Source organism: Tauraco erythrolophus, chromosome 5, assembly GCF_009769465.1.
Source record: "Tauraco erythrolophus isolate bTauEry1 chromosome 5, bTauEry1.pri, whole genome shotgun sequence".
In the NCBI taxonomy this organism is placed as follows: Eukaryota; Metazoa; Chordata; class Aves; order Musophagiformes; family Musophagidae; genus Tauraco; species Tauraco erythrolophus.
The window spans coordinates 52,712,816-52,732,232 of NC_141469.1; the positions used below are offsets into that span (position 1 = coordinate 52,712,816).

The window sequence follows — 19,417 nt, forward strand, 5'->3', positions numbered from 1 at the left end:
TTCCACTCCTTCTTATGTTATCTCATTCCAATCAGTTACTCCACTTCCAGAGATAAGAGCTGAGACCAAACTGCATTTTCTGACATGTACATCTAAGAGATTTGAACTTGGTTAGAATGGAAATCTGTCTTATCTTCACTTTCCAAGCATGCAGGAACCTGAGCCCTGCAGGAAGTTAAGTAGAACAATTGAGTGGATGTAACAGCTCACCACAGCAAAAAGGTCTCGCTCCTCCTCTCTTCCTGCAGGAGTAAGTGTTGTGGCATGTAATTAAACTGGGCCCTCAGCACCTAGCAGCACAGAGTAGTCATAAACCAAGATAGAACTAAAAGATAAGGTGTTACTATACCTGCATTCAGTGCCTGTGAAAGTACTCAGGAATGTTTTACCAGTACATACCAGCTGTTTGCTGGTAAAATAGCATACAGACTCAATCACTAGCTAGACAAACATCTTAGCTTTAGACAATTAAAACATTTAACACTGCAGTTCTCGCATCTGGGGATGGGGGATCTGCTGAACCCATAATGGGTTCTTGAGATTAAATGAAGAGGTAAATATGTTATGTACCAAATTATCAGGATCATTACCTGTAGCATATCCATGTTCCTCAGAAAACTCCTATACAAATACTATTGTAATTTCAAGCTTTTTGCTTAAAAGGTTCACAGTGTAAGACAGGATAATGGTAGCTTGCTAAATAGCCTTTTAAAAAAATCTATCTTCTAGCCAAGAGGTGGTATTAAAAACGGAGATGAACACTTTCATTATGCTATACTGAGTGTAGATATTTGGAAGGATGGCTAATAGGAAGCAACCAGTAATTTTACTAGCTTGAAAGAGAAGTACAAATTCTTAACTTACATTGGTGATTATTTGGGTTCTGTTGTGTGGGGTTTAATAATAGATAGTAACAGGGCAGGTATCAAAATAGCATGCTGGCCATGCCTCCACTCTCCATTTCCTTTGATTCTCATAGCAAATTCCATACACAGCTGAGTTGGGACAAGGAGTATTCCTTGACTTAACAGGACTTCCACCTGCACAGAAGAGGCCTTTTAAAGACCTTTTCTAAAAATCAGTACAAAGCTGGATACACTCAGGTTTCAGTACACAGTATTACTGCCAAAAATATTTTCCAGGGAATTTTGCAAAAAGTTAACAGAAATCACACTTGTTCCAAGATTAACTTTGCAAGTTTGTCCTGGTCAAGGACTCAAATGACGTTTAATAGATTTGTAACTCAAAAGTACTCCTCCTCCCTCCCTCCCTGCCCCCAAGAAAGTCATCTCCTTACCAATATCCTCTGGCATGGATTTGGCATGCTGACAGTGGATTTTACAGTGACTTTGTTCCCTGGCTCACAAATGGTAAAGATGATTTAGAACATCCACTTTTAAGCCTTGTTATGCTGAAGCCAGAGTAACAGCGTTAGCTTTACCAGCTTTAAAGTTTCAAATATCATGAGAATTCACTGCTAATGTAGCTGTAAAATGTGTTACAAACAGATGAAAATCACTTTTAAATAGTTTCACGTTAAATTTTTACAGTGTTCTTAGTTGTAGAAGGCTTTGATTGGCCTGTGAGTAGGAATATACTAGTTTTCATTTTAATTCACCATTCACCATTATAAAGTAAAAGCCAATAAAAAGCCATGTTCTAACTTCTGCTGCAAAGGAGTGTAAATTTAAGCCTCAACAATCTAGCAGTTGCTTTTTAATTAAAAAAAAAAAAAAGAAAGAAAGAAAGAAGCTTTTAAAGTTGTTGCTTATGTCAAGATAGTGAAATTCCAAGTCTATCTTTTATCTTTCATGATGTGCCTACTTGTGGGCTCACTGGAGAACCTTGCTTACAAATACACACCTGTTTTTCATGCAGAATAGTTTCAGCGTATGCGCACCACTCAAACATGCGCTGTTGAATACATGCTTAAATATTTTAGTGGCTTGATCCAGCATACAGAGTTTCAAGTTTCCAGTTACAAACTACCTCACTGAAGTAAATCTCTCCAGTGATGTAATATCTTTTTAACACTGTTAATACAAACTATCAACTAATTTTAGGCCATTTATCAGGAACAGCAAAGTCCTTCATATTGCTGCAACTGGCTGTATCAGAACCTAAAGCACAAAGAATTCACGCTGTATGTTTTTGTGGCATGTAGCAAATACTCTGGATCTTTATGGATACAGAAAAGATTTCAAAGGTTAGGAATTATAACATGTTCCCAACAGCTCCCTCTTCTTTATGCATCGGTCATCTTAAAAAGGCAGTTTGATGACACACCATGCTTGAATATTCTGATTTTTAAAATCTAAGATGAATTAAGAACCAAATTCTGAAATTAGATTTATTGCACAGGACTAATTTTCATATAAAATAACATGCCTATGAGTACCTAAGGCCAGTAGTTATTATCTAAACATCCTTACTCATCTGAAGGTGAGGTCTAAGGACTGTATTTTCTAGTGGCCAATCAAATTTGTCAGTCACTTAGATCTGATTGGGACAGCCCATTAATATTTACCATACCTCCCTTTCATATTTATTTATTTTTAAAGGAACATTGTTAAGAGACACTTCCTAGTTTTAAGTTTAAAAGAACAGTCTTAATGAAATGTACTGATACAGTTAATGCTAAATCTTAATTCTGGTTTTCCAGAGACATTCCAAAAAGAAGGAAGAAAAATAGCTGTTATCCTGTTACTTCCCGAGAGGGATGCCACCTCTTCTACACCCCACAGTAGGAAAAATCCAAAGAGGTTAGAGAGAAACATTAAAGAAGAAAATGGCAACATTAACATCTCAGCTATTTAACAGAATTTTATTGAGTGGCATACTTAATTGCGTAGTTTCACTTTACAGGTGCAATGATGTTTATGTCTCTAGGAAAGCATCCCTTAAAATGTTGACAATTATTGAGTTAGAAGATCAGAATCAGAGGTAGTGCAGGTATGCCTTTAGGTGTGTGTCTTCCCGTAGAACTTGTGAATTGCTTGCAGTTTCAGTTACAACATTAGTATCACTACCTACAGTTGTGCCCTCCACAGGGGATATTTGATATTAAAGAGCTCATGGAAATCAAATATACTTGTCAAGTGCCCATCAGAAAAAAAAAAAAAAAGGAGAAAAAATGTGTATTGAAAAATCATGAAATAAGGTTGCCATGAAAACTGAGATAATAAGACACAGAATAATGAAAATACATCAGTCATTTATTTTCCAACTAAGAAACTCCAGGTCCACCAGTGTAACTCTGTGAGGACAAATGAAGTAAGATTTTTTTTCCCAGCCTCTATACAGAAAAATAGCGCAACCTGAAATGAGACTATTGATTACATGGCTTTGTTCCTTAGATTCTGCAGCTCTGTCGCTCCCAATAAAACTGTTTTTTGATGGACACTGGCAAATATATAGAATTTATGAATGATACACCTGCAACCCAAAGAAAACTATTAGTTACGAGAGTCATGTAAGGATGCAACATTTTAGCAGTAAAAGTATATGAAACTCAGCTGGAATAAATAGATCTCAGTGTAAACAACTTTCTATTGTCAGTCCAAAACAATTTCAGAGCAACCTTCACATGTCTGTGACCTCAGAAAAACAAAGACCGTATCATTTTACCTATTCAGTGCATGTGTACTTAGAGAAGCCCAGCTCCCCAGATTGTCAGGAATGTGATTATTTAGCTCACTTTTTGCAAATGGAAAGCTAAGCGTAGTATCAGGAGTTGTACTACAGAAGCGTAGCATGTACTACAAAAACGGTGTGTGCGTGTTTGGCTGTGCACGTGTTCCCACGAGGAGGACAGACCTTTCTGGCACCACTGAAAAAACGATTAGTTATGTCAGTGCATAACATTACTGCTTTGAATACCGAACGGAAGCAGAACCCAAACTTCTTTTCGCAGCTCTGCACAGTGAATCTGGTCTGGTTTACATCGCCATAGACATGTTAGGTAGAAAAGAAGTTTTGTTACTTCATGGTGATGAATCTAAACAACTACGGCCAGCAGGAGCCTAAAAACGCTCGAGAACCACTCCGTTTCCGTAGTTTAGATTTCTGTGAATTACACTTCAACGTAAGCATCCCGAGTAACGCTGAGCACGACGGCCGGGCCTCGCCGCGACGCCGGCAAGTCAGCGCCCGTGTCACACCGCCGCGGCGCGGCGCGGCGCGGCTGGGTGGCTGGGACGGGGCGGCGGGCGCGGCGGCCGACGAGGGAGGCGCATCCGCGCCGCGGGCTCCGCGCACGGAGGCCTCCGGGCTGCGCGGGAGACGCGCACTCCCGGGCCAGCGGCGCGGCGCGGCTCCCCCCGCCGGCGGCCGGCATCAGGGGAGGATGCGAACTGAGCCCAAAGCACGTCCGGGAGCTGCTCCTTTGGCGGGGCCGGCCCGCGAAGGAGGGAGGCGGCGGGGCGTTCTCTGCGCTTCGCCACCGGGATGTTGCCGGGGCTCTCCCGCCGGCGCGGAGCGGGAGGAAGGGACGGGACGCTCCGGAGCGAGCAGGCTCCCGGCCCGCGCCGCTCCTCTCCCAGCCCGCTCCTGCCGCGGCCGCTGCCGGCGCGCCGGGGCCCGCCTCGCCTCTGGGGCGGCCAGCGCGGCCCGGCCCGCTACGGAGAAGCCGTTTTCGGACGGCGGCCCCGTCGGGCCCGATCCCGACCCCCGTGCCCCCCGCCCCCTTACCTGTGCTGCAGCCCCACCAGCCCCAGCGTGATCACATGGGGCACGTCCAGCTCCGTGGGCCACGAGCCGGAGGCGATGCAGCCGAACACGCCGCACTCCTCCCGGATGCCCAGCTCCTCCAGCTCCATGTCGCCGGGGGCACGTGGCGGCGCGGCGCGGCCCCGGCGGGCGGCCCCAGTCCCGGCTCCGCTGCGGCTGCTCCCGCGCGCTCCCGCCGGCGCCGCGCGCAGCCAACAGCTCCGCGCCGCGCGGGGCCGCCGGCAGCCTGCCGCGCGGCCTCATTTACATACGGGAGGGCGCCCCCCGGTCCCCTCCCCACCCCCGCCGCCACTTTCCAGCCGGGCCCCGCGACCCCGGACCCGCTGCCCCCGCGGGGCGCAACAGGCCGGGGGTGTGTTTGCAACGTGGGGTGGGGGGTGCGCGAAGTCGGCATTGGCCGGGACGTGGGCCGGGGCCGTGTTTGCACGAGGGCGGCGGAGGGGAGGGGGGGGGGGGGGCGTCCGGGGTTCGCCCGGGGGGCTCGACGCAGCGGAGAGGTGCGCGGGCCGACCCGGCCACGTCGGGCGGCGATTGGCGGACGGTGCCGCTGCCCGCCCCTTCCGCTGTCCCCTTCTTACCCCGGTGGCGTGTGCTGAGGTTCTCTTCTGTGCCCTAGGTGCCTGCTGCTGCTCCCGCCGCCGTAACCATGGCCCCCGCCGCATCAGGTAACCGGCTGCCCCTCGGCATGGCAAGCAGCGAGGGGCAGCCCGCGCGCCGTGGCCGGTAACGGTCATGGCGGGCGTCCCGGGGGAATTTCTGCCGAGGGGCCGCTGCCGGCGGGCTCTGGGTGTAGGTGCTTGGGAGTGAACTTTCTCCCCGAAAACTTTTAAGGTGTTTTTTTTTGTTTTGTTTTTTTTTTGGGGGGTGGCCGTGCCCCAGCCTGATGGGGCGCGCGGCTGCCCCCCGTCCCGCGGGAAGGGGCGGCGAAGGCCGGGTGAACGCTTCGAGCCGAAGCTTCAACCCCCCTTTCCCGCTCCGGGCGGAGGATGCTGCGGGCGGCTGCCGCTGACCGGCCCGCGCCGCTTGGCTTGCTGAGCTTCGGGCTTGCCCCGAAGCTAAAGCAGACGGTAAACGCGGAGCGATTTCTGCCGGCGCCGCCTCAGACGGCACGTCCCGACGGCCGGCGGCGAGCGAAAGCCCGCGCCGTGCGGAGGTGAGGGCGGCCGAGGGGGCGCGGCGCTGCCCGCCCTTCACTGCCGTGGCCCTCGTGGCGCCAGAGCCGGCGTGGGCACCAGTTGGGAGCGATTGCTCTCGTCCTGCCGGCCCGGAGGGAAACCTGAGCAAATTGCCCTGTGGATGAGGGCTTAGCCCACTGCCCGCAACGTGGGATCCTGCTGGGTCTTGCTTTGCGCGCAGCTGACAGGAGCCCGAGAACTTGGTGGGCTTACGTGCAGAAGTAAAACATTTCTATAAATCTGAAGCTGATTTTGTGCTTTCTTTCTTTCTGTAGACCTGAAACTCGGTAAAAAAGTTAATGAAGGTAAAACAAAAGAAGTGTATGAGCTGCCAGATATCCCGGGATGTGTTCTCATGCAGTCAAAAGACCAAATAACAGCGGGAAACGCAGCCAGGAAGGACCGAATGGAAGGGAAGGCTGCCATTTCCAACACAACGACTAGCTGTGTGTTTCAGTTACTTCAAGAAGCTGGTAAGTATTTCAAAGGTGGGATACATACCTGTGTATTACAGATATTGTTACAAACCAGTATTGTTTCTGTATATCGATTTATCGTGCCTTGAGGCTCTGATGGTCTTTTTGAGTGTCTTTTCTATTAGTTTTTAGTTAACGCTTTTCCCTCTGGTACTATGTAGCTGGCTGTGCCATTTGTTCAATTGGAACGTGGGGCTCTGAAGTAATGTCATCACCGATAACACTGCAATAATTTCTCCGGCTTGTTTGGACACACCCCTAATACTGCCCTCTGCTTTTGTCAGTTCTTCCTTACCCCACTTGCCTGTAATACCAGACTGGATGCATCTCACCTTTCTTACTACATCTGCCTGCATAGAAGTCACTGCTGGCTAGTGGCACTACCAGGCTATGTCTAAGCTGTGTGAAATTTGTGTATGAATGTTAAGAGATAAAATTAGAGTAACCTTTTATCTTTCTTTTTTTCTTCCCCTCTGTAAGTTGCGTATGCCACATCAGTGTAGAATTTCTGTACTCTTTGTACTTACACACTTACAAGGACTATACTGCAAATGCATGGTTTGGTCTGTACTGAATCTATTGGGAGCTTTAAGTTTACTTTAAAAGACTCAAAATATTCCTGATGCTAGAAGCAGACTTTAACAGAGCACATGACTAATTTGAGTCACTCAAATAAGTTTTGCACCATACTTCCAAAACCGGAGCCAGTATCTTTGTTTTGAGAAAGAATCTGGAAGTGTCTTTGACTGAGAAGTTTGCAAGTTGCAAAGAGGAATTTGTGCTGGTTTCTGACTTCAGTCTGCGAACAGTACTACAGTACAAGCACCAGTAAACTTGGTTAAGACCGCTTACAGCTGCGTGCTCAGTGCCCTTCGAAGCATTCGCACAAAGACTGCTTCAAGTACCAGCTGAGTTACTTAAAAGTTGTGTGATCTGTTAGAAGGTGTAGTGATAGTTCTCTGATGGTCAAACAGTAAAGTTCTAGGGTGTTTCATATGCAGGGAAGAGAAAGATGGTTTCTGTAGAGTTGCATCCACCTATATTTCCGTGCAAGTAGCTCTTAAAATATGGGCCGAGACAGATATTTTGCAAATGGGTTGGTGGGGAAAGGAAGGAAGTGCGATCAAGTCATTCAGTGTAATCCTGAGTCACTGGCTTTCTTGGGAAGCCTGTTGTGTGTATAGTACAAAGAAGCCTTCAAGATCTTTCTGATTATATTTGCAGTGGATTAAAACTACCGGTTTTCATTTAAGAACAATTAATAATACGTTTTGCCTAATTCTTAAATGGACAATAGTTAAGATAACAATCAAAATATTAAATATCCTACAGCTATGAACTCTAAATGTGAAGAAGCCATGCTGTAGATACCTTAAAGATCCTTAAATGGCTTACGCTCAGTAACTTCAGGTGCCGTGGAAAAATACGCAGAGTAAACTGTGGTTGCATTTTAAAGCAACTAACGAAATTTCAGGCTTCTCCAGTTTGCTTGTTTGAGTGGCATAAACTGCAGATAACTGAATGCCTTATTGTAGAAGTAGTTCGTTTGCTTTGCGCAACTCTTCTTAACCTGCCTTTTTTGAAGGTGATGATTTACAAAGTTCTGTTAAAGCTTCTCTCCCTTTTATAATAGAGCTAATGTCAGCCTTTTCAAAAGCATGCATCCACACTGATGAAAAATGTAGTGGTAAACCATGTGGGGGCCTTAATGCTTCGATTTAGAAGTGACTCAGTATGCAGTTGATGATTTAAATCATTCTGCCATTGAGTACAATTCAATAAAATCTTAAGAATCAATGTTAATACTATATTTTAAGACTTTAATTCTTCCTTTTTGACTCTGGAAGTGGAATGGAATAGAGCTACTTCTTGGTTTCACTGGATACAGTTCGTCTTCTGTTTCTGGCATATGACAATTGGGCTTGACAGTTGCCTTGTCCTGGGGGGAGAAAGGTGGGACTTTCCTCAAGAGTGAAATTGGAAAGAGCCATTTTGCACTTACACTGACTATCTGCACATGTTGGCTGCCCCTGTTTAATATGGGTTCATCTTAGAGTTAAGTAGGAAGGTTGACTTGCTGCAGCAGGTTTGTGTGTGTGCATGTGATTCTGTCTTAATGTCTTCGGCCTAATAAATTACTAAGATCTAGTGCTATAAATAACTGTTAATTTGTAACAAAGGGGAAGACTAAGTCATTCTCTTCCCCACCTTAAACAAAGTAGTAAAGACTACCATGCTTTTATGTTTTGCTACCTTTCCCTAACTCCTTCGAAAGCCTCCAGTTAATGTTCCATGTATGATGGATCTTCCACCAGAGTGCATGGTTGGCTAATTAGTTGCTGCTGACTTTTGTTTAAAAACAAACTATTGTGAGAGATTTATTTTTTTTTAATAGCTCTTTGAGCAAAACTATTTGCAAGAATAGGATTTTTGACCAAAGCATAAGGTTCTGAGCTACAAGCTGTGTGATAAAATTGACAAAACTAATGACTTGTGGAAGAGAGTAGATTTAGATTAGATACAAGGAAGAAATTTTTTACAATAAGACTAGAGAGGCACTGGCACAGGTTGCCCAGAGAAGTTGTGAATGTCCTGTCCCTGGAAGTGTTCAAGGGCAGATTGGATGAGGCTTTGAGCAGCCTGACCCTAGTGGAAGGTGTCCCTGCCCATGGCAGGGGGATTGGAACTAGATGATCTTTGAGATCCCTTCCCACCCAAACCATTCTATGATAACCACATTGATTGCCTTTTGCGAGGCCAGAGTGGACGTAAAATACCCTGAAGAGATTTGGTGTGTCCCTTAAGTCCAGAGAAGAACAAGATTCAGTTATACTTAAAATTAGAGATGTTTGTGGCTCGTTTCAACTGTGGAGCGTGCCTAGTACTGGAACTAAGCTGCTATCTTTATATTTAGGAATAAAAACAGCTTTTGTCAGGAAACAGAGTGACACAGCATTCATCGCAGCTCACTGTGAAATGATCCCAATTGAATGGGTGTGCAGAAGAATTGCTACTGGCTCCTTCCTCAAAAGAAACCCTGGTGTCAAAGAAGGGTACAAGTTTTACCCACCCAAAATTGAGATGTTTTACAAGGTAAGCTTCCTTTCCTGTGATGTTAATCAAACTTAAACAGAGCTAGAACTCTGTATTAACTCCTCTAAGATGCTGGCAAATAAAGCAAGTAGCACTAGTGGCTGAACAATCCTCTTAGTATTGGTAGTTTTGCCATCTGAATGTTTTCTTGCATTCTTGTCCAACAGGTGTTTTGTCTGAAGTGCTTATAATGTAATACTTGCTTACACAGCCATCAAAGAATAACAAGCCAAGCTGTACTTAAAATACAAAAATGTTTTATTTATAAGGTACAAGGCCTTTTTAGGCATAAACATGATGCATCAGTTGAAACAGATATGTTGATATATTTGAAGAAATTAAAAATGGTGAGAGTAAGTGGCTAGCTAGTCACTTGGGATTCTGAACTTCTTTGGGAACGCATTCCGAAAGAAATGTCTTGTGAACTACGCGTTGTGAACCTAAAGCGTTTTTTGTAGTGTACCCTGTCATTCTTGGGGCACTGTCCAAACTCGAAGTGCTTTTAAAGATGTTCAGGTGTTACAGCAAGTGTTTTCAATGTTGCTGGCACTTTCTTTTAGTGCTAATCATAAAATACTAGTTTGAAGTCTATATTTGGGTTTGTTTTTTTTTTTTTAAATGAACAAGCAAAACCTAGCACCATCTTCTAATGGTTGCTTTCCTCTTACAGCAAGCTTAAGTTACAGGATGTATATGTTTTGGTTTTCTTAACAGGATGATGCTAATAATGATCCACAGTGGTCTGAGGAGCAGCTAATTGAAGCAAAATTCTGTTTTGCTGGACTTACTATTGGCCAGACTGAAGTGGATATTATGGCTCGTTCTACTCAAGCTATTTTTGAGATCCTGGAAAAATCATGGCAGCCCCAAAACTGCACACTGGTAGACCTGAAGGTATGAGAATCTCATTTCTCATGATCCTGGTTCTGACAGGAAATATATCACTGTATCGTTCCTAAAATAAGATTCTTACTACTTTTTAGATTGAATTCGGCGTTAATATTCTGACAAAAGAAATTGTTCTTGCTGATGTTATTGATAACGATTCATGGAGACTGTGGCCATCGGGAGACAGAAGCCAGCAGAAGGACAAACAGGTAGTGTTCTCATCTTTGCTTTCTAAATCAGTTGGGAAAGAGAATGAAAAAATTAAACCCCTGCAGTTAAACATCTGCTTTGAGTGACTTTTTCTAGATAGTCTTATCTTGTTACAGAGTAGCTCGTAGGGTACTTAATGTCCAATCCTATTCTCAATAAATAGTTGATTCTCTGGTTTATGGTAGGAAAAAATCCGATGCCTGTATATCTTCAATAGGAATGCCCAACACAGGGCTATTGTAATGCCACCTGGAGCTATTGTAATGAAACGTGGTGCTTCCAGGGGTAATAAGAATTTGTGACTTGATGTGCAGATAATAAAATAATGGGACAGCAAATCAGTAGGAAGAATAGAAGCTTTGGTTCTCAGGTCTGCCTCCAAGTTTCTCTGTTTATTCAGAGTGGTATCCTCTACTAGTAGAGATCTGGTGATACATAAGAGGGATCTGCAGGGAGGATGCTTTTCTTCATTATTTAGATTAAGCTTGAATTCAATATTCAGTTGTTTCTGAGTGTTATTAACAGACTGTGTCCACCTAAGAGGGCTGCAAATGTAAGTTTGAAATAAAACTTGTACTATATTTAAACTTGTAGCAATTACCCTTGTCAAATATCTCTTAATTACTAGATAAGTAGTTATGAAAGAACCAGTTTGAGAATGCTGCTGCCATGGAGCTTCTGTGACAGTCATTGAGACTAGTAACAGAGACCTTGTGACAGAAGGTGGCTGTAAGCCCCAGGGGAAGATTTCAAAGCATGTGTGTGGGAGGAGGGATATTACTTTTAAATTAGGAAGCAGAACTGCTCTATCATTTACTTTACCTGAATTATGTAGTAGCATGCTGGAGTGAATTGCTGTGACAGTGCTTTTGCTCATCTCCCTAAAATAAGATACACGATAACACCATGCAGAACTTAGGTTGGCTAGTGCAGTGCGACTGCAGGCAATCATGGAATTACAAATCCGATTTTAAAAAAGTTGTACGTCTTTCCTTAAATTTACCATTTGGGAAGCTACCAAAACCTTGATACCCTTGTAGCTAAAAGCCTTTTATGTTGCAGATGGCCATGAATTGTCATGTAGGAGGTTATTTACACCTACTGAATGGTTCCTCATTAAATAGCTCTTCCTTGCTTCCCTATCTACTCTGTCCAGTATCTGTAGCGGTCTCTGTTCTCCTTCCTGTGGAATTGCTAAAAACTGCATAAATGTTTAATTTGGGGCATTCTTATAAATTATAGTAGCAAAATGAGTGCTTTGTGTACCCAAAACACATCAACTTCAGGTTTGGGTTTTTGCTCTTTTCAGTCCTACCGGGACCTGAAAGAAGTGACTCCTGAAGCACTGCAAATGGTTAAGAGAAACTTCGAATGGGTTGCAGAAAGAGTAGAGGTATCTGTTTTTATGAACAACGTATCTAGACTTTGATAACTGCATGTCTTCAATCCTGTTGACAGCTTTTCTTTCCTTCGTCCCCCTTCACTCTTTTCCCTAGTTGCTTCTGAAAACAAAGAGCCAAGGTAGAGTTGTGGTGTTGATGGGATCCCCTTCTGACCTCGGTCACTGTGAAAAAATAAAAAAGGCATGTGCAACCTTTGGAATCCCTTGTGAGTTAAGAGTGACCTCTGCTCACAAAGGGCCAGATGAAACCCTGAGGATCAAAGCAGAATATGAAGGTAAATGCCAAAGAACTACTGGTTTGAATTGAAACAGTATCGTATTCAAGAATTACTTGGCAACTTCAGGATTTGTGTGGTGTTTTTCTATTTTATTTTTTTTTCCTTGAACAGAACACCAAGCTGTTACAGTGCTGTTCTACACTTGCTAATTACTTGACCAGTTAGAGACTGCACTAAGCAACTGCAAAGTAATGTATTGTCCTGCTGCCCAGCCACAGCTTCCATTACTCAAAGTCTAACCGCTGCTTTTACCCCAGCACCAGAACTACTTTTCCCGGGCCTCAGTCATGTTAGTACATGTTTTGTAGCATCTTGCTTGTGATGCTGGTCCTTCTGAAACAAGGAGGAGTGATAGTTTCTCTAGCTGACTTTGAATATTCTTGTGTGTTACCTACAAGGCAGATATTGCTCCCATCGTATCTTCCCGCCTGTTTCATGAAAATATTCTTGCTTGTTATTTTAGATGTCATGAGAAAAAGATACTTGATTTAAATTCTTATCTTTACCAAGAAAATTTGACATCTCTTCAAAAATGTTTATAGCCTAGTAGAGAAGACATAACTATTTTATTGTTTTTGGGGGAGTATACTTTCTACAGGAGGAAAAACTGGCACGTGGGGCTTGTTAAAGACTCAGCAAAACTACAGATGTGGTAACTATAGTTAAGGAACACTTATTTTGAGGTGAACTGTGCAAGATTTAAGAAGAGGAACACTTAAAAGCACCAGAGGTTTAATAGTTTAATGGCTATGTTCTTTGCAAAGCTAGACATCAGCTATTCCTGAGACTTCCCCTCAGAGGCAGAGTAAGACGTTGTTAACTTCAGTTGTGGTAAACAGTAGCTGGGATTTAAGGCTGCAAGATTTGGAAGTTATTTCTGTGAATGGGGAAGTTAGACAAAAAAATCTAGTGCTATGTAATGGAATTGACAAAATAGCTGCAAACAGAATTATGGACTCAGATAAAGTCCCCACAGAAGCAAGTGGTAGAGAATAAGGTGGATTGCTAATTTCTGAATGTCTTCCTTCCCCCTAGGAGATGGAATCCCAACAGTGTTTGTTGCAGTAGCTGGTAGGAGCAATGGTTTGGGACCAGTGCTGTCTGGTAACACTGCTTACCCAGTTGTCAACTGTCCGCCACTCTCAGCTGACTGGGGTACTCAGGATGTGTGGTCTTCTCTCAGACTCCCCAGTGGTAAGATGACCTTCAACTTATGCTCTTGAACTGACCTAGATCTAACTTTATTGTTGTTCTAGCATGCATACATATATGAACTCACTGGCAAAACACTGGAAAAGTAGCTGGATCAGTACTGAACAAAGTCTTTAGAAATATCTTGCGTACAGTCTTTGACTTCTTGATGGCAAAAAGCCCAATAAACAGCGAAGATTACGTAGGAGTAATCTGTAGAAAGATATAAACCTTGTCTTCTCTTTGCTAAACATTCCAGTTTGAAATCGGAATTAGTATTAATGGGGAGTTAAATAATTGAATTTTCTTCAGAGTTCTACAGCTGCATTTTACTTCTGATCAAAGATCAAAAAATTTCTTTCTCCACAATCAGTGTAGGTAAGAGCTTAACTCTTAACTGTTACTTCAGTGCATTGCTACCTGTATGATTTCTAACTTTTGTTAGTGACTTCAGTGGATGCTTGGCAACTGGGAGGCCCAGAAGTCTGTTACCTCTGTAATAAGAAGAGTCATTGGTATGCTGGCTTTTGGTTTAAAATGCCATGAAGCAGTCCTGTTAGAAGTAGTGGAACACGTGACACTTCAGTAGCTTTAGAACTAGATCACGTGGTTCCTGGAGGCTGAAACAAACATTGTGTTAAGTTGTCCTTCAGAGGCAGTGTTTTGTTTGGCTATAAAATATGCTCTGGTAAGTGGCGCTTTCTTCTCTACAGGTCTTGGCTGTCCTACTATTCTGTCACCTGAAGGAGCTGCCCAGTTTGCTGCCCAGATATTTGGGTTAAACAACCATTTGGTGTGGGCCAAACTGCGATCAAACATGTTAAACACCTGGATCTCCTTGAAGCAGGCTGACAAAAAACTTCGAGAGTGCAGCTTGTAAAGTCATACTAACAAGTAACTGTTATTAGTTATGCAAAGATAGTGGCGTGCACATTCATTCGTATTAGAATTTACATTTGGATAAGCTCAAAAATCCTGCATCCTTTCTTACAGAAGAAAGCATTGTTAGAGCAGCAGATGAAGTCTGTTGTGTCCTCATCCTTCCCTTGTGTATTTTTATTAATATAACAAGTTAGTAAAAGATGAGGAGGTAGTATTTTTCTCTCTTTCTGTTGCTCCAAAATGGTGCTGTTTTGCTTTTTCGTGTATACTGTTAACTACAGACTATGTCAAGAGAATGATTCGGTGCAATCTAAATAGAATTCAGCTAGTCTTCTGTCTTTCTATAACAGTAATATTCTTTCATAGTAATAATGTATGTCTTTAGCCTTACTAACTCAACTGGACTGCAAACTAAAGCTAATGCTGATGCTGTTCTGCTTGCAATGATGGTATGCTTTCTTTAGCAATAAAATGGCAACATAATGCTATATTAATAGGAGAAGGGGCTGGAAAAATGTTTTAAGAGCCTGAAATAAATACCTGCCTTATTTAAAAATGTATACACGTATATGTATTTTTTTTTTTTTTTAATATGTGTATGTGTATACATACCCCATGATATCTCCTGGAATGATGTGAGAAAGCTGACACAAATTCTCTTTTCATAACAAGCTACAAATACGTATATTTTGAGTGAACCGTAACTAGGCTTTTTGCCTGTTTGCTGTAACTCTCGCCGAGTCCAGTCTTTACCCTTTTAAATACCAGGCAGATCTCTACCTTCAGTAGTTCTAAAGAACCTATAGGATGTTGTCAAACTGTCATCATACACTTCAATAACTCTAGCTATTATATATCTGTATTTCCTTGCTCTGTTTCTATGGAAATTTTACTGAACTGAAGGGGGGAATAAATACTAAAGCAACAAACTAGTGGGGGAAAATCTAAGCATGACTATCTTGTCTTTGCACACACCAGTCTTCTGAGTAGGTACGATTCTAACAAATATGCAATTACTCAATGTATGTAACATTTATGCTTTTACAATTATAAATAAACTATGGAATTCAAAGCTGCTTCATGCAGATTTATTGAATAAGTACATTCAAAACCAAACCATTAGCTGTGGTACATAACTTCAGGAACTCAAGTTAGGTAATACTTCTGTAAAATGCTTATGGACTAAAACCTGCATGGAGCGGTACTAAGTGACAGTCTTCTGAAAATTACTCTACTACTCGATGACTGTTAGAGGAAGCTGTGTTGCTTTTTTCCTAATATGCTGCTTTATGATTCTGTGGTAGGTCAGGCTTACCCTTTAGTGTCAGTAACTGGATTAAACGCTGCTGCTGGCCTCCTCCTTCACAGGAAGGGACCACATCTTATGTGTAGTTGTATAGAAGTGCTCTCTTCTGGAGTTAAGTGCAGGGGTTTTTTAATTGGTCAAAGCTTATACTAAAGCAAAATAACGAGAACTCTTTTCTTAAGGGCAGTTGCTTTTCTAATGACTTTCTAAATCATAGTAGAATGGTTTGGGTTGGAAGGGACCTCAAAGATCATCTGCCCCTCTACTCAGCTCTCATGAGACCCCACCTGGAATACTGTGTTCAGCTCTGGAGTCCCCAACACAAGAAGGACATGGAGCTACTGGAACGAGTCCAGAGGAGGGCCACGAAGATGATCAGAGGGCTGGAGCACCTCTGCTATGAAGACAGGGTGAGAGAGTTCATAGATTCATAGATTTCTAGGTTGGAAAAGACCTTGTAGATCATCGAGTCCAACCATCCCTAATCCCCATTAAACCATATCCTCAAGTAGATCATCCACCCTATTCTTAAACATATCCAGGGATGGGGACTCAACCACCTCCCTGGGCAGTTGGGGCTGTTCAGCCTGGAGAAGAGAAGGTTCCGGGGTGATCTTATAGCAGCTTTCCAGTACCTAAAGGGGGGCCTACAGGAAAGCTGGAGAGGCACTTTTTACAAGGGTGTGTAGTGATAGGACAAGGGGCAATGGATTTAAACTGAAAGAGGGCAGATTTAGGTTAGATATAAGAAAGAAATTCTTTACATTGAGGGTGGTGAGGTAGTGGAACAGGTTGCCCAGAGAGGTTGTGGATGCCCCATCCCTGGAGGTGTTCAAGGCCAGGTTGGATGAGGCTTTGGGCAACCTGGTGTAGTGGAGGGTGTCTCTGCCCATGGCAGGGGGGCTTGTAACTAGATGATCTTTGAGGTCCCTTCCAACCCTAACCATTCTATGATTCTATGATCTAGTTCCAACCCCCCTGCCATGGGCAGGGACACCCTCCACTACACCAGGTTGCTCAAAGCCTCCTCCAACCTGGCCTTGAACGCTTCCCGGGATGGGGCAGCCTCAGCATCTCTGGGCAAACTGTTCCAGTGCCTCACCACCCTCAAGGTAAAAAATGTAAAAAATTTCTTCCTTATATCTACTCTAAATCTCCCCTCTTTCAGTTTAAATCCATTGCCCCTTGTCTTACCACTATATACCCTTGTCAAAAGTCCCTCTGCAATATTATATATTATGAAATATCAATATGTATTATGGAATATCCATAATTGTCATCATTAGTCCTCCCTAAGAGGTTGACATTCCTTGGTGACATAGCATTCCTATGGAAGCACTGATTTAAAAGTGATGATCCAGAAGAGTGTTTTTTAGGAAGTAAGCTACATACCAACGTTGTACTCACCTACATACTTACTCTAGCACACCTGAAAGCGTACTGTCAGCTAGCTCTCCTAACAAGATAGTCATATGAACTTCAACTAGCAGCAAAATTAATGGGTGAAGAGGGAGGAGTGCATGCTCTTTGTGTGCCTAGGTGAGTGAGTCGGATCATATCTTTTCATCAGACAGGAACCAGAGCCAACAACTGTGAAGGGGAGTGCAGCACTACTCGTTCCTGGTGGCAGCAGTCTGCTAGCTTAGCTGTATAACAATACGTAACCTGAGGGTGAAGTTACACAAGAGGTGAAGGTGTCATTTCCTGGTCTTCCCCTCCCTGCCCAACACTACCAGGGCTGTTAGCTCTGATGAGTAATCAACCTGACAAGCTTATTAGTCACCAGACTACCGGAGGGCTGCCCTGAGACAGACAACTGTAGCCAGCCATTTGTTTTCCACCCTCATTGTTGTGTTGTATTGCTGTCTCTGGAGTCTTCCTCCACACAATGAAACTAATTAACAAACAATGGTTTAAGTGGACAAACAAACACCTGGAATATTAATATAATTAATATAACACCTGGAATATTAATATAATATTAATATTATATTAATTAATTAATATTATTAATATAATAATGTTAATATAATATAATATTAAATAAGGTGTTTAACAAACACCTGGAATATTCTGCTCTGTCTCTAGTTATCTTACTCGAATTACTTGCACCCTGATTACACTAACTTCATGTGTAAAATTGTGCCAATTTATGTTGGGCATGAGCATGGCAAGTGCTTTAGTTGCCATAGAGATGGTCATTCTTCAGCTTTTGGATGGAGTGGGTTGTTAAGGGTGGGTTTTTTTTGTACACCCTGTATTGAACTCTCAGAAGCAAACCCATGCTCGAGCAGCTGGCTTGCAAAGAAGTACTAAGACACAGCAGCTAGCATTAACAGTGTGTTGCTGTGATCAGCAGATGAAACCTGTGAAGCCTATCATATCTACAAGAACTTTAAATAGTTGTCCTAAAGGCAGAAGTCCTGCGTATCAGCTGTTTAGTTGCTTTGCTGGGAGTTCTTCTTTTCCTATGAAATGAAAATACTTCCCCTTGGTTCAGCATGCCAACTATTACATTGATGCATTAACATGAGCATTTCTTCAGCCATAAATTGCTGTAGTAGCACTTAGTTTTTAAAACCGGACAAAAAAGCAACCCAACAAATTCTTAAATAAAAAGTGTTTTTATCTTCACCAAAAATACTACATAGAGGGGTTACTGACGTTTATTTGCATTTTTTAAATTGAGTTGGAATACCTGTACTGAAAATCTAATTTTTAAGCACCTGCTGTGGAACCAAAGACCCTGGATTAGATCATGTCCTGATTAGCAGTTACCTGCTTAACAGTGTAAGTTCTTTAAAGACACCAGCAAAGAGCTGTTCAGACTTAGCAGAGGGAAGTGCTGAGGGCAGGACTTGTTTTACGTCCTACACTGCTTCAGGTACAGGTGAATGGCACCTGGTGTTCCACTTTATAACGTTTAATTTCCAAAAAAAGCCAACCCCAAACCCAGAAAAATCCATTCTGTAAAAATATGCGAGGGGAAAATCTGCTCCCCGCTGATTTGTCCTCCATCCACAGTTCAAAGGTGAAAGCACCCATCCTCACTGCCTGTGGAGGGCTGTAAAACATGAATGGAAGGCCTAGGAGAGGATGTGATTGAGACTTCCTGGGGATAGCATTGAGGCATTCTCTATGTTTAAAGCCTTTCTTTTTGTAAGCTATTAAAGTAATTCATACCCAAAGAAAAACCATGACTGTTCCCTCACTAGAGAGGGCATCTGAACCTTTTCTCACAGCCCAAATGATTTCCTTAGCAATGCAATTTCATCGTGAAATAGCGTCAGAAGGAAATCTCAAGCCGTGTTTTAAAATGAAACCAGAGGCGCCTGTTGCCCTGTATTTGGATCACATTGCAGTAGGCATGTCACGCCCGCTCTCAGAGCACACTTCCCCGTTCAAAACTTCCAAAAGCTTACACGTGAGAACGCTGCATTTCTGGGCTCAGACAAAAATAAGGTGCAAAGGTCGTTTGAACAATCAAGACTTGTCTCAAGGTATGTACAAGACAAGAACTTTAAAGGTTCACAGAGGGTTGATTTAAAAAAAGAAAAACAACAAACCACAAACTCTGAATTTCCTGCAGAGCTTAAGTACCTCTAGAATGGGGTACTAGCATTAAACATTTTGCAGCTTTATTTCTTTTGTGGGGTTTTTTTTAGTTGTGTAAAAGCACATAAATGAGGTGGTGATGGACAGGTTTCAGTAAGCTGCGAAGTGGCATGGATACAATAATCCTTAAATAGGTATCTCTCGTCTACCAGAAAAATCCAGTAGATGACAGC

General features: G+C 42.9%; 2 protein-coding genes across 3 annotated transcripts in view; one reads left to right on the top strand and one right to left on the bottom strand.

Annotated features, from left to right (window-relative positions):
* Positions 1-4,817, bottom strand: part of PPAT (phosphoribosyl pyrophosphate amidotransferase) — a 48,446-nt gene extending 43,629 nt beyond the window's left edge. The window contains exon 1 of the mRNA XM_086612253.1: positions 4,690-4,817. Coding sequence (XP_086468379.1) covers positions 4,690-4,817 — 128 coding nt within the window. The remainder of the gene's footprint in view (positions 1-4,689) is intronic.
* Positions 1-15,399, top strand: part of PAICS (phosphoribosylaminoimidazole carboxylase and phosphoribosylaminoimidazolesuccinocarboxamide synthase) — a 41,885-nt gene extending 26,486 nt beyond the window's left edge. For both annotated transcript variants that reach the window (XM_086612252.1, XM_086612251.1), the window contains 9 exons: positions 5,345-5,393; positions 6,179-6,376; positions 9,294-9,472; positions 10,187-10,366; positions 10,456-10,569; positions 11,880-11,963; positions 12,067-12,247; positions 13,286-13,444; positions 14,155-15,399. In XM_086612252.1, the coding sequence (XP_086468378.1) occupies positions 5,345-5,393; positions 6,179-6,376; positions 9,294-9,472; positions 10,187-10,366; positions 10,456-10,569; positions 11,880-11,963; positions 12,067-12,247; positions 13,286-13,444; positions 14,155-14,321 (1,311 nt within the window). In that variant the 3' untranslated portion in view covers positions 14,322-15,399. The remainder of the gene's footprint in view (positions 1-5,344; positions 5,394-6,178; positions 6,377-9,293; positions 9,473-10,186; positions 10,367-10,455; positions 10,570-11,879; positions 11,964-12,066; positions 12,248-13,285; positions 13,445-14,154) is intronic.
* Positions 15,400-19,417: the final 4,018 nt, after the last annotated feature.